The following is a 13,716-nucleotide window of genomic DNA, read 5'->3' on the forward strand; positions in this document are numbered from 1 at the left end:
ACTCTTCTTTGCATCTACAAAGGCTTTCATTGAAGTACACAAAGATTTTCATTCAAAAAGCAAAGTGCCTTTAAGAACAATGTAGTTCTCTTGTGCACATATTTGATTATTTATTACCTTAATATCAGTCATGAGCTCTCAACACATACTGCATAGCATCAGGATTCAGAAAACAGGGACAAATTTTATAAAATTTAGCTAACTATAGCATTTGGCCCTTGTACATTTGTCCTCAACGGATTACATTCAGGAAGCCATTGGCAGCAATTCACTGCTACACAGTCAAACAAGTGCACAAAGTGGAACCAGAATAAATATTCTCAGTGAATTCAACAGGATTTAAAATTCTGCATATGCCTGCTATAGTATTTTCTATTATCTGGTCCATGAATTGGAAACAGGCAACAGATGGGCCTCCAGGACACCAGAGGACTTCTGTGCTAAAAGGAAAACTGCTCTTCATAGGGAATCTTCCACCTTAGCTGCATTAACACTGGTAGTCATGACAATCGTCCCTCAGTTATGAGCACTCCAAATGTTAAAACATGATTTCCTCTATACATAATTGAAGATGGGCATGATTATTCATGAGCACCAATACATGGCTTGAAAGATACTGTAACATTAAACTTAAATAAATTAAGAATCTTTTTCAATACACACCACTGACAATAATTGCATTAGACATATAGTAGATTCAGTTTTCACTCAAATGATGTTGCTCATCTGCTGCATTTGATTTCAAAAGTAAGCAAGCTACATATTGAAAGCAATTCACCTTGGTGGAGTCCTGCAGTCTGCATCTTAGCGCACTGCAAGATGGACTCAGTAAGTTTCACTGAATTTGTAGCAATAAAACACCTGTCCTTGAGAAGAGGTTTCTCAATACATCAACAGTGTGCAAGGCTGTAGTGGAGGCTTTGGGAACATTTCTGGCCACTTTGTAGCTGCATCTCTACTACCAAGAAATTTGTGCCCATGAATGGTCTGGCAAAATCAAAGTGATTCCTCAGACAGGGCAATTCAGGGATGGAGAGGTGCTGCTCTTGGCATCTTCTAGACATTGGCATTCCAAACAGTGCCCGGAAAGCTGGTTGATCTGCTGATTTATCCCTGGCCACTAGACAAAACTTCAAGCTAATGCTTTCATTTTGACCATGCCTAGATGACCAGCATGTACCTCCTCCAACACTTTAGCTCTGAGTTTGGATGGTACAACAACTCTCAATCAGGACACAAGTTAAGTTTATCCCAGCTTTGGTAAAACGGAGCGGTGGGGGGTAGGGGTGGAAACAGGAGTTCCTGCTGCACATTCCAGCCACTTTGGGTGGTCACATGGACCTGAGACAGTGTGTGGTTTTTTCTAGTTTCTTTTTGGATCAATAGGGAGACTTCCAATTTGCATTAGTGAGAATAGGTCAAGAAGAGCATCCTCTTTTGTAATTTTTTAATGTATTTCCTTTTGCAAGGGTAAATAGGGTAAGCCATCAGCATTTTCATGATTAGTAGTCCTCTTGAATTCAATCTTGTAATTATGTCCTCCAAGAAATAGAGCTGATCTCTGCATTCCTGCTGCTGCTGTTAGTGGAACACCCTTCCATGCATTGAAAATGGACACCAGTGGTTGATGATCAGCAATAAGGGTAAACCCTCCTCCCTATACAAGTACTGGTTGAAACATTTTACACCCCAAAATCAGACTCAAGGTCTCTCTGCCAATCTGTGCAAACTGCATGCTTTTCCACTCATCACACTCATTAACACTGGCACTTGTTTTTAATTTGGCTATTTCATTTGCTTCAAAATATTGCTCAATTCATTCAATAAATATCATACAGTTATCTGTTGTGCAATCAAATAAGTATACTGTATATTTCTGGTGTAACCAGCCATTTCTGCATTTAAAAACAAAATTTATTACCCGGGGGTACTCACTGTTTATGAACCCATGGCCGTACACATTGCTTGTAAATTTTACCCGTTACCTGCCTCTTTTTAAAACTCGAAAACTTTTTCCCCCTATGAAGGAAAACGTGCTGCACTTCACCAGTTATGTCTTCCTCCTGAGATCATTTTAACATATCCTTGTTAACACTGTTATGTTTCATAACTCCAGAAATTAATAGAAAGAAAAACACAGTAGTCGGGATACTTGTCTACTTAGTTTTTCTTTTTTTTTCAGTGAGGCTCTCACATATGATGTAGTGGCATAGTGATGTATGCCATTCACACACTTCTTCCATCAATCCATAATGACTAATGTAAACAAAGAAAGCTTAATCAAATAATATATTTACAATATTACTCAATATTACTGAAATATTACATACTTCAGAGACTGCCTAATAAAACTTATATGGAGAGCAATTATGTCAAAGTTGTCTTTTAGATTGGAAAAGGACTTATCAAAATAAGGCTTATGATTACAACAGATATACAAAAGTTGGCATATAAATATGAAAAGCAACTGATAGTTATGGCATAAGAGTGATGAGAATTCAAAGCAATAGCTGTATTAAATGGCAATCATTTTCAGACCTTGGTTCAGCATCTAATCAGAATTATGCTGGGTTTAAAGAGTACATTTTTTTGTTTAAAAGAAGTCTGTACCCTTTGATATTTTGAGAATAAATATGTGTATATACCACCTTTCAGAATCCCAAGGCAATCCTTTTCACAGCAAAAGGGTGGATTTAAGATAAGATCACTGTTGTAATGTGTAAAAATTGTACATTACTAGAATTCTATTCTTCAGTTTGTAATTTCTTACAAAACTTAATACATCTTACTGCACACAATAAGAGTAAATATTATTTATCAGCTAATTGTATTTAGTGATGTTGATTGAGAAGAATAAATGTTCCCCAGAACAACCCTGCTATTCTTCAAGATTATTATCAGATCTGGGGAGCAGGTGAAAGATGTCCCTTCCACAACTTGTCCCTTTAATGTGAAATACAGCATCATTAACCCTTACTGACAAACTCTAAATATGTGTACATAAAGTTTGCAACATTTCATGTGAGAAAGGTTTGTACAACTAGGATTCTATCAGATGGAGTTTAGAAGATTGTGAGTGGACTGATTGAAATATACAGAATCCTGTGAGATTTTGAGTGTTGGATGCAGAGAGGATTTCCTCTTGTTGGAGGATCTCAAATGAGAAAGCATTCGTCCATTACGTGCTGTATCATGACATGAGCGATCATGGTCTTTCCATAACCGTGATTGTTCTTGGCAAAATTTTCTATAGAAGTGGTTTGCCATTGCCTTCTTCCAGGCAGTGTCTTTACAAGATGGGTGATCCCAACCGTTACCAATACTCTTCAGAGATCACCTGCCTGTGTTAGTGGTAGCATAACCAGAATCTGTGATATGTTCCGCCTGCTCATACAACCATCTAGCACTTGCTCCCATGAAATCACGTGACCCTAATCATGGGGCTAAGCAGGTGCTACACCTAGCCCTAGGGTGATCTGCAGGCTAGCAGAGGGAAGGAGCTCCTTGCACCTCATTTCGTAGAGATGTATCTCCACCCCCACCATCCAAACCAGGAATCATTCTTTTCTTTAAAAAAAGCCAGATATTTAATTCAGATATATAATAAAGAAAAAAAATCCTCAAAGATTGGTGAGTATTTGGAATTGTAATTGGAATTGAATATTTTAAGGCAGATTTAGATAAATTCTTAATAAGTAAGGTAAGAATGTGGGGTAAGAAGGTAGGGAAGAATGTGGAGTTGCGGTTACCATCAGATCAACCATGATCTCTTTGAATGACAAAGCTGAATAGCCCAATCCTGTTCCTAGTTTGTGATATTCATATTCAACTTGTTTTTAAACCACACTTATTCTGCATCTATTTGGAAGGAATATCAATGTGTTAGAATGCAATCATGTGTAATTTCTGAAAAGATAACAAATGTGAATGCTTCTAATGTATAAAAGAAGAGGACTACTGACAGCCTGTGCAGGTCTTACACAGCCAGCTAGTGGGGAATTTATAATGCGGAACAAAGAAATTGGATAGATATTTGGATCTGCCAAAGAAAACGCAAATAAATTCCAAAAAAATGGTAGAGAAGCAAGAGACAAATGAGCAGGAGGAGTTAAAGGAAATTAGTGTTCAGTTAAAAAAAAAGTGCTGGAGAAATTAATGAGGCTGAAATCAAATTGAATGAATCCCCAAGGCATGATCCACTGCATCCAAAGTACTAAAAGAGATTCTTACAGAAATGGTGAACATATTGGTTGTTTTCTTCCAAAATTCTATGAACTATGAAATTGTAAGTAGCAAATGCAGCTCAAATATTTAAAAATTATAGAAGGTTAACAGGAACCTGCAGATTGACTTAATAGCAGAAGTAGGGAAACTATTACAAAGGAGAGCACTTAGAAAATATTAGTGGGATTGAACACAGTCATTGTAGATTTACAAAAAAGAAATTATGTTTGACGAATCTACCGGAGTGTTTTGATGTTTTAAATAGTGTATTAGTTATGGAAGAACCAGTGAATGTGGTGTATCTGAGTATAGGTAACTGGCTGGGATAGTGCATTTTGCAGAGAATGCAAATAATTTAAAAATTTGAGTGTGGAGATGCAGTACAACATATATAAATATGAAGTTATTCACTTAAGAAACAGTAATGTGGATGAGCTTATACATCAAGGTACTGAAAACAAATCCTCAGGTGCAATAAACAGTTAAGAAGGCAAATGATATGTTGCCCTTCATTGTAAGCAATTTTAAGTAAGCAAGGATGTTGTGCTACATTTGTACAAGGTCATGGTGAGACCACATCCGGAATACCGTGTGCAGGTTTCAACTCCTTCCTTAAGAAAAGATGCACTTGTCATAGAGGGAGGGCAATGAACATTCACCTAACTGACCCCTGGATAAAACAGAAAATACTGTAAAAATTCAACAGATCAGGCAGCATCTGCAGAATTAATGCTTCATATCAAACACCACATATCAGAACAGTGAAGGAGTGATAAATAGGGATTTCCCCAATTCTGATGAATGGTCGACAAATTGAAACCAAGTGGCAAAAGATCTGATATAGTTATTATCAACATTAGGTCCTGAAGCTCCAGTAATCCTACTTGGAAAGCACAATGCTGTTCCTCAACCTATGTTATTGAAACAGTCCAAGAGGCCAAAGACAGAGGCCAGAGTGGGAACAAAACAGTGAAAAGAAGCAGGCAAATGCATGTCAACTCGAATTTAATAGACAAGTACAATGAGATAGATATAGATCCAGATCCTGAGGTTCTTTAACATCTGTCAGACGACGCTGAGGATGTTCTACGAGTCTGTGGTGGCCAGTGCTATCATGTTTGCTGTTGTGTGCTGGGGCAGCAGGCTGAGGGTAGCAGACACCAACAGAATCAACAGACTCATTCCTAAGGCCAGTGACGTTGCGGGGGTGGAACTGGACTCTCTGACAGTGGTGTCTGAAAAGAGGATGCTGTCCAAGTTGCATACCATCTTGGACAATGTCTCCCATCCACTTCATAATGTACTGGTTAGGCACAGGAGTACATTCAGCCAGAGACTCATTCCACCAAGTTGCAACACTGAGCATCATAGGAAGTCATTCCTGCCTGTGGCCATCAAACTTTACAACTCCTCCCTCAGAGTGTCAGACCCCCTGAGCCAATAGGCTGGTCCTGGACTTATTTCCACTTGGAATAATTTACTTATTATTAGTTATTTATGGTTTTATATTGCTATATTTCTACACTATTCTTGGTTGGTGCGACTGTAACAAAACTTTTTCTTCTTTCAATTTCCCTCGGGATCAATAAAGTATGTCTGTCTGTCAACCTTGTAGATTGATCGGATGTAGTATTCACCAATATATAAACAAGAGAAAACCTACAGATGCTGAAAATCCAAGCAACACACACAAAATGCTGGAGGAACTCAGCAGACCAGGCAGCATCTATGGAAACGTCGACTGTACACTTTTCCATAGACGCTTCCTGGCCTGCTGAGTTCCTCCAGCATTTTGTGTGTGTCGTTCACCAATATATATATTTTCTCCAGTATAAAGATCTACATCTTGACTGGAGAAATACAATCACCACTTTACCTGGAAGACAACACACACAAAATTTTGGAGCAACTCAGTAAGGCAGACAGCATCTATGGAAGGGAATAAACAGTCGACGTTACAGGGTATATCCGACTTACAGAAGTTTAGGCGCGTTTACTGGAAGGAGGGTTTAAGTTCTCGGATCGAAGGAAAGAGTCAATAACTCCTGCGCTTTTATCTCTCGCCCTCTCATGAGCCCCATTACATCATTACCTCAAGAACAATCACATGTGATTGGATAAATCTTGGACTGCTTAGCCATTCAATATATGTCTGTCTCAATGACAGCAAAGGATTCTGAACATTCATGGTGGAAGGCAATTCAAACATTTACCTCACTAACAGAAGTACAGCACTCAGTACGAACTTCGACCTAAGCAAAGCCGTGTAACGCATTAGGTTGGGAGACTGCGCACATTCCGGCCTTTGATTGGCCGCGTCAGAGCCACTGAGCGGCCCGCCCGCCTGCCATTGGGCAGAGTGGGAGGGAAGGGTGACGTTAACGATGAGTACGGCGGGGCAGCCCCAGCCGCTGCGATTGGCTGGTGGTCGGGGAGGCGCTGCGGCAGTTGGTCTCGCGCTGCCGAGTTGTGAGTCCCGTGCGGCGGTTTGTGCGTCGGGTGTTCAGTGTACGTGGATTGTGGACTGTAGGCAGGTGGTGACAGCGGTTCTCCCCGTCAGAACCTTTCCTATTCACCCCTCAAACCCCTTTCCCCCCTCCTTTACCCTTCCCTCCCTTTTACCTTTCCTTAGGCCTCCCTCGATTTTACCGTACCCCCGTCTCGTTGTCGAAGGGACGCGGACTATTGTTCCTACCGATCTACTCCAATATTTCCCCCTCCCCCTTCAATCGGCTACTGGGCAGGCCGCCGGTTTCTTGCAACCATCTTCGCCCCCTTTCAACCGTTTTCCCTGCGGGGCCTGCCTCTCTGAACGGACGCTGATCTCCTCTGCCCTGGACTCCCGGAACTGGTGAGTTTAGAGCTGGTCGGGAGTGGGGGGAGCAATGTTTATGTTTAGTGATCCTACAGGTGGTTTGTCTAACTACTAGGCCCCAGTAATGTCCTGCCAGCTGTTCAAGTCGCGCCTTTGTGCCCTTAAGAGTGCTCTCATCGGGATCGTGATGTTTGGTCTGTTTTTAAGGTTGGGCAGCATTTGGCCCATACCTGATGTTGGGGAGGGTAAGGGGCAACTACATGGTCCGTGCCTGATGTTTTGGGGCAGGGGTGGTGTAATGAAGGCAGCGGTGTTCGCTGGAATGCATCCCGTATGAGGTGGAAAATCTCCAGTGTTGGGACTGCCAGGCGCCTGATGTGTAGTGGGTGGTTGAGAAGTTAACCTGGTTGTGTGGACGGCTGCTTTTTAGGCTGAGCCTGTTTGTGTGATGTGGGGGCCGTACTGGGGCTGCCTGATTGTCTGCTGGAGTCTGTACGAATGCACGTGGTGGGGCCTCTCGCCGCTCCCGCCTGTGGGGTGCCCGCAACGGGGAGTTTCCCTACCCAATCAGAGTGACCCGCCTGCATTTGTCATGCAGTGCCTTTTAATCCTTTCTTACTGTGGGACTTTTCCATTTTTTAAAAATAATACTCTCTTTTGATGTCACAGGCTGGGCAAGCATTTTCCAGCTATCTGTAATACTGTCTAAAGTGAACGGCTTGCTAGGCCTTTTCTGGCAGGCAGTTACTCTGCAACTCGAGTTGTGTACGAGGACAGCAGACTTATTTTCCTGTCAGGCATAAGTTATCTGAGTGTGTTTTTGAGATTTTTTTTTGATGGTCTTAAGGTCACCATTACTGGATAAGGGCATTTCATTCTAGATTCATTTAATCACTAGAATTTAAATTCCCCCATTTAAGCTTGCTTTGATTAAACACAGTCTAATAGGTTAATGACAAGGGTACTACATCCTCAAAAATGATGTATGTTTGTTATTGACTTTATTAAAGTTCTCCAAGAGCTTCATGGTAACTTCTGTTGCCACTTTTTAATGTAGTCCTTATGGATCGTGAGTGATATTGCCAATCCCTAACTGCTGTGGGATTCTATCTTTTGTCTGGGAGCCTATAATAATCACATGTTACAAAACCTAATTGAGGTTTCTGTGTACCCTTTTGGCATTTCTGTCCATCTTGCAGATGCAGTTGTTTTAACCACATCTATAATATGTAGTGGACTTTGTTAGGTTACTAAAGATTGGGAAAGGATTCAGCAATACAGTACAGGTGACACCCAATCATCATTATAGCAGATTTGGATAACAGAAATTTGCCTTTATGAAATTCACTCCCTCAGAATTTTAGTAAAAAAATAACTAAACACACTTCATTTTGCAATTCTTGACACATGTACAAATGATGCATATTCACATTGCAGGTAATCACAGTATTTTCCAGGGCCAAAACTCATTCAAAATGCAGGCTCACCTGTGAGTGACTTGTAAAATAATGTTATTTCAAAAGAAGATTTTTGCAAAGGTTGGAAATCAAATTAAAATTAAAATTAGATTTTTTTTTAATGTGACCTGGATGAGAAAGTGGTGGGATGGATTGGTAAATTTGTTGATGACACAAAGGTTGAGGGTGTTGTGGATAGTGTGGAGGGCTGTCAGATGTTACGGCAGGACATGAATAGGATGCAAAACTAGGCTGAGAAATGTGAGGTGCTTCAGTTTGGTAGGTCAAATATGATGGCAGAATATAGCATTAATGGTAAGAGTCTTGGCAGCGTGGAAGATCAGAGGGATCTTGGAGTCTGAGTCCATTGGACACTCAAAGTGCTACACAGGTCGACTCTATGGTTAAGAAGGCATACGGTGCATTGGCCTTCATCAATCGTAGGATTGAGTTTAGGAGCCGGGAGGCAATGTTGCAGCTATATAGGATCCTGGTCAGACCCCACTTGGAGTTCTGGTCGCCTCACTACAGGAAGGACGTGGAAGTCATAGAAAGGGTGCAGAGGAGATTTACAAGGATGTTGCCTGGATTTGCAAGCATGCCTTATGAGAATAAGTTGAGTGAACTTGGCCTTTTTCCCTTGGAGTGATGGGGGATGAGAGGTGACCTGATAGAGGTGTAAAAGATAGAGAGGCATTGATTGTATGGATAGTCAGAGGCTTTTTTCCAGGGCTGAAGTGGCTAGCACAAGAGGGCATAGTTTTAAGGTGCTTGGAAGTAGGTATAGAGGAGGTGTCGGGTAAGTTTTTTATGCAGAGTGGTGAGTGTGTGGAATGGGCTGTTGGTGGCGGAAACAATAGGATCTTCTAATAGACTCCTAGATGGGTACATAGAGCTTAGAAAAATAGAGGGCTGTGGGTAAGCCTAGGTAGTTCTCAGGGAAGGACGTGTATGGTACAGCTTTGTGGGCAAAAGGGCCTGTATTGCACTGTAGGTTTTCTATGTTTCTGTGTAAAATGCACACACTAGAAAAATGTATCATTTTGAATAATTTTTCAGAAGAATAATGAGATCAGATACAAAGTATCTTCATATATGCTAACAGTTAAGTATTTTTTGCCTTTTTTCAATCATTTTAATGTGTTGCACATGAGTGTTTTTATTTAGAATATTGGCAAAATATTAATAGGCCATTCAAATATAGAACTTAACATGTGACTGTTATGCTCACATTCAAGTACTCCAGTTCATCCTTACAAATTCCACTTCAGCTGTATCCAAATCAAGATGGTTTTCACTTGTCATGAAATTTGATTTTCAGCAACAGTGCAAGACATAAAAATTACTGTAAGTTACTAAAGTGACTAGTGCACAGGCTGAATAACTTGATGTTCATTGAGTGTTGGTCACTAGGCTCCTGCACCACCTCCCTTGTTGGTAGTAAGGAGAAAAGGGCATGTCCTGGGCGGTGAGGTTCTTTAATAATATATGCTGCCTTCTTTGAGGCATTGGTAGAAGAAACAGTGTAAGAATTAAGAATGATTTCTTTCTTCCAAGAATCTATACTTAAATGTGAATCCGATTTCCAAGTAACTGCAATAGCTTTTTTGGCTACTGCCAGTGCAATTTTTATAAATTCTTTCTGATACTTATTTAGTTTGAGTTTCGGTTTTATCCCTTCAATATCACCTAGTAAAAATAATATTGGATTATGAGGAAATTGTGTTCCTGTAATTTGTTCCAGTAAAAGTCTTAAATTTGTCCAAAAAGGTTGAATTTTAGAGCAAGACCATGTCGAATGTAAAAAAGTACCAGTTTCCTGGTTACATCGGAAACACTGATCCGATAAATTTGGATTAAATTTTTTTATTTTTTGTGGTGTAATATATAATTGATGTAGAAAATTATACTGCACTAATCTTAACCGAACATTTATTGTATTTGTCATACTGTCAAGGCATAGTCTTGACCAATTTGTTTCTTCTATGGTTGTATTCCATTAGAAAAAATTACTTATAATTTAAGAGATAAATATGAAACATTTTTGAAAATTTGGAGCCCTTATTTACAAAAGATAGGATTAAATATATAGATGCTTTTAAGATGAAACAATTGGTTATTAGGGGGAAGAAATAAATATACATATTAAAATTATTACGAACTCCATGGAGCATGTGGAGATCTTCCAACCACCAGGCATTCTTTCTTTCTTTCTTTCTTTCTTTCTTTTTTTTTTCTAAGGGGCAGTTAGGGGGGAGGGGTTAAGGGGAGGGGGTATGGGTTATATACATTGTTTTTTTCATACTTTGTAATCATTTAAAAATGCAATAAAAAATTATTTAAAAAAAAAAGAATTAAGAATGAGTTGTTTGAAGGTCTTTTCAAGTACCATTGTTTGTTCCGCCCTGAGCTCAGTCTAAAGGAAAGTGCTGCTGTCAGTGGGATTTAAGCAATAGTATTTCAATTGTTGATTCTGTTCTCTGGTGTCACATAATTCAGTAACTTTTGGAAGCAAAGTTTTTTTTCCACCTGCCTCAACCATCCCAATGCTACCCATCAGATAAAGTATTTTTGTAAGTTAAAAATTAACAAATAGTTTAAAATAACTTCTTCTGAAAGTAGAATGGATTGGTCATGAAGTTGGCAGGGCAAAGGAAGCTTGCAGTAGGGATGATATAAACAATTAAAGTCATTAAGAAAAAAACATTTTTTCAGTCTCAGTGGAAACTTGTGAAGGTGTCTGGTGCATCATACAGCAAGATTCCTGTGAACAGGGCACATCTTAGCAAGAGCTATTGGATTGTCTTTCATGTACAAAATAATTCCTTTATTGTATCCAACTCGTTATTGCACTCCAGCAGTAATTTAATGAAATCATTGGAATGGTGATGAAAGCTGATAGTACAGTTCTTGTGTTAATGTTTTATTAGCTTTATGGAGGGATGATTTTATAAGTGGAGAGGCTATTAGTATTTTGCCAGCTTAGCAATATGAGTTTTGTTCTTAACTAAACAATATGATGTTCTTAACTAAACATTTAACTTAATTTCCATACTCGTGGAAAGTGATGCAAAATCATTGCTAAAGCATATGTTTCTGCTTAAGTAACCCTTGTAGGCACCACTTTATTGGTGAAACTTTTATTCTTCCCTCCAATTCTTAAACAAATTACTTAGCCCCTTATGCGTTTTAAGTATTGTGATTGTTTCCTCTCAGCCTTACTTCCATATAAACCTAACTCTTCCTTGTAGCTACAAGTTTACAGTCCTAGCAAAGCATATTTGTGAATCTCCTCTTCACCCTCTTCAAAGCCATGATACATTTCCTATACAGACCTTACTGGGTAATGAATAGGTTCTGTTTTTTCAGAAGCTGATTTTGAAAATGCATATTAATATATAGTAAATATTGCAGTGAATGGCATCAAGAACACATTAAGCCTGATAAGTGGAAAGAAAGTTATTCCTTCTGCTTGTAGGTATATACAATATGTATGTGGGGCTACTGAATTTAATAATATTATAGTGATTTGTATGTAGGGCTCTCTGTATGTTAGCCATTCATAACCTTGGGAAAATGTAATGTGACCAGAATTGTATGCAGTATTCAAACTGTGATCTGGCTGGTGATTTTGAGCATTTTTGCAATAGCCTTCCTGTTCTTGTACTCTGTGTTTTGGTTAACAAGGAAAGTCTTTTAAACTGCTACAACCAATCCCACCTTTTAAGGGTCTTTGAATATACTACACACCTCTCAGTTTCTTCCTATTTATTATTTATTCCTTGCCTTTTTGCACATTCCCTAATGCTCTGCTGTAGTTGCACTTAAGATTAAATTCCGCCTTATCAATTGATTATTCCTAGCAGGCGAAAGCTTTCCCTAACATTTTTTTTTGCATAGCCAGTTTTTGCATTGTGTACAGACTTTTTATAGTGCCCTGATGTTTAGGTCCAAATCATTGCCAGCAACAGGGAAAGGGGCTGGTAAGAAGCTACGAGTCACAAAAGACTTCACACCGTACCTGAGAAAATTAACATTGAGCCACAATGCATTGAGACCAAATGGTTCATTGAAGAGGTAGGGTTTAAAGAGAAGGAATTCCAGAGCTTGTTTAACAGAGTAAATGTAAGATTCTTATGCACTGATGATGTAGCTATAGAAAGTTGATGAGCGCATGAGAGCAAAATTTGGAGAACATTTGTGTGTGAGTAGTAGGTCTGGATGGGTAAGAAGGCTTTTCACACAGTAGGAGATTTAGTCCTGAGGCATTGATTTAGCAGAGTTTAGGTCGGGGGTCGGCAACCCGCGGCTCCGGAGCCACATGTGGCTCTTTTACGTCTGTGCTGCGGCTCCCTGTTGCTTTGGGAAATAATTGGTCAGTATTTAATTAAAATGTATTTTATGTTAGTTTGTTAGTTTTTGAAATGTAATTCTAAATTTGAAGATTATGGTGATCTTGTACAATCTAATTAAGACGTTGTGGCGACCCATTTCCTGACACATCCGAACCAGCTCACAATTAGCCAGCGTTCAGGCTAAGGGAGATAGCCTACGGGGGTTTGTGAGTACGTGTCTTTTGCAGCATCCGCGCCCATGGGGGGGGGGGGGGGGCGGGTTGAGGGAGGCTTAAAAGCAAGGCTGTTTAGTTCGAATAAAGCTATCTTTGACTGCAGTTTACTGACTGCGTGTAGCACGCTGCTACAACGTGTTTTTATCGCTGGCTGTCCAGAGGGAAGGTGCTGAAACGCTTTGTCGCGTGTCCGGAAGAAGTGAAAACTTTCCTGGGCAGCAAAGGGCCCACCTTTCCTGAGCTGGAACAGCCAGAGTGGCTGGAAAAGCTACACTTCATGGTAGACATGACAGCGCACCTGAACACGCTGAACACAGCTCTTCAGGGGTAAGGACGTACAGCCCTGCACATGTTGGAGGATGTTTTGGCATTCGAGCGCAAGTTGACAGTGCTTGCCAGAGATTTACAGAAAGGCACATTGTCTCACTTCCCCAATTTGAGAGAGTTCAAACAAGGTCACGACATGATAAATTCGGAGTATTTACATTCTGCAATCATCGCAATGCAAACATCGTTTGGGAAACGCTTCTGTGAGTTCAGAGAGGAAAAAAACACATTATCCTTCCCGGTCACTCCCCTAAGCATCGATCCATCCCTACTGAATACGACTGCATTGTCAGGTGTGAGTCAACCTGACCAAGTATGATAAA

General features: G+C 39.9%; 1 protein-coding gene and 1 long non-coding RNA gene across 27 annotated transcripts in view; one reads left to right on the top strand and one right to left on the bottom strand.

Moving 5' to 3' along the window:
- Window positions 1-6,558, bottom strand: part of LOC132392816 (uncharacterized) — a 156,902-nt gene extending 150,344 nt beyond the window's left edge. For both annotated transcript variants that reach the window (XR_009511663.1, XR_009511662.1), the window contains exon 1: window positions 6,438-6,558. This is a non-coding gene — a long non-coding RNA (uncharacterized LOC132392816). The remainder of the gene's footprint in view (window positions 1-6,437) is intronic.
- A 44-nt stretch (window positions 6,559-6,602) lies between these two features.
- Window positions 6,603-13,716, top strand: part of LOC132392819 (poly(rC)-binding protein 3) — a 104,805-nt gene continuing 97,691 nt past the window's right edge. For 8 of the 25 annotated variants that reach the window (XM_059967222.1, XM_059967224.1, XM_059967225.1 and 5 more), the window contains exon 1: window positions 6,603-6,693. In XM_059967222.1, the coding sequence (XP_059823205.1) occupies window positions 6,609-6,693 (85 nt within the window). In that variant the 5' untranslated portion in view covers window positions 6,603-6,608. The other 17 variants (XM_059967223.1, XM_059967226.1, XM_059967232.1 and 14 more) reach the window with 9 other exon arrangements.

This window comes from Hypanus sabinus, chromosome 4 (assembly GCF_030144855.1).
Source record: "Hypanus sabinus isolate sHypSab1 chromosome 4, sHypSab1.hap1, whole genome shotgun sequence".
Taxonomy (NCBI): domain Eukaryota; kingdom Metazoa; phylum Chordata; class Chondrichthyes; order Myliobatiformes; family Dasyatidae; genus Hypanus; species Hypanus sabinus.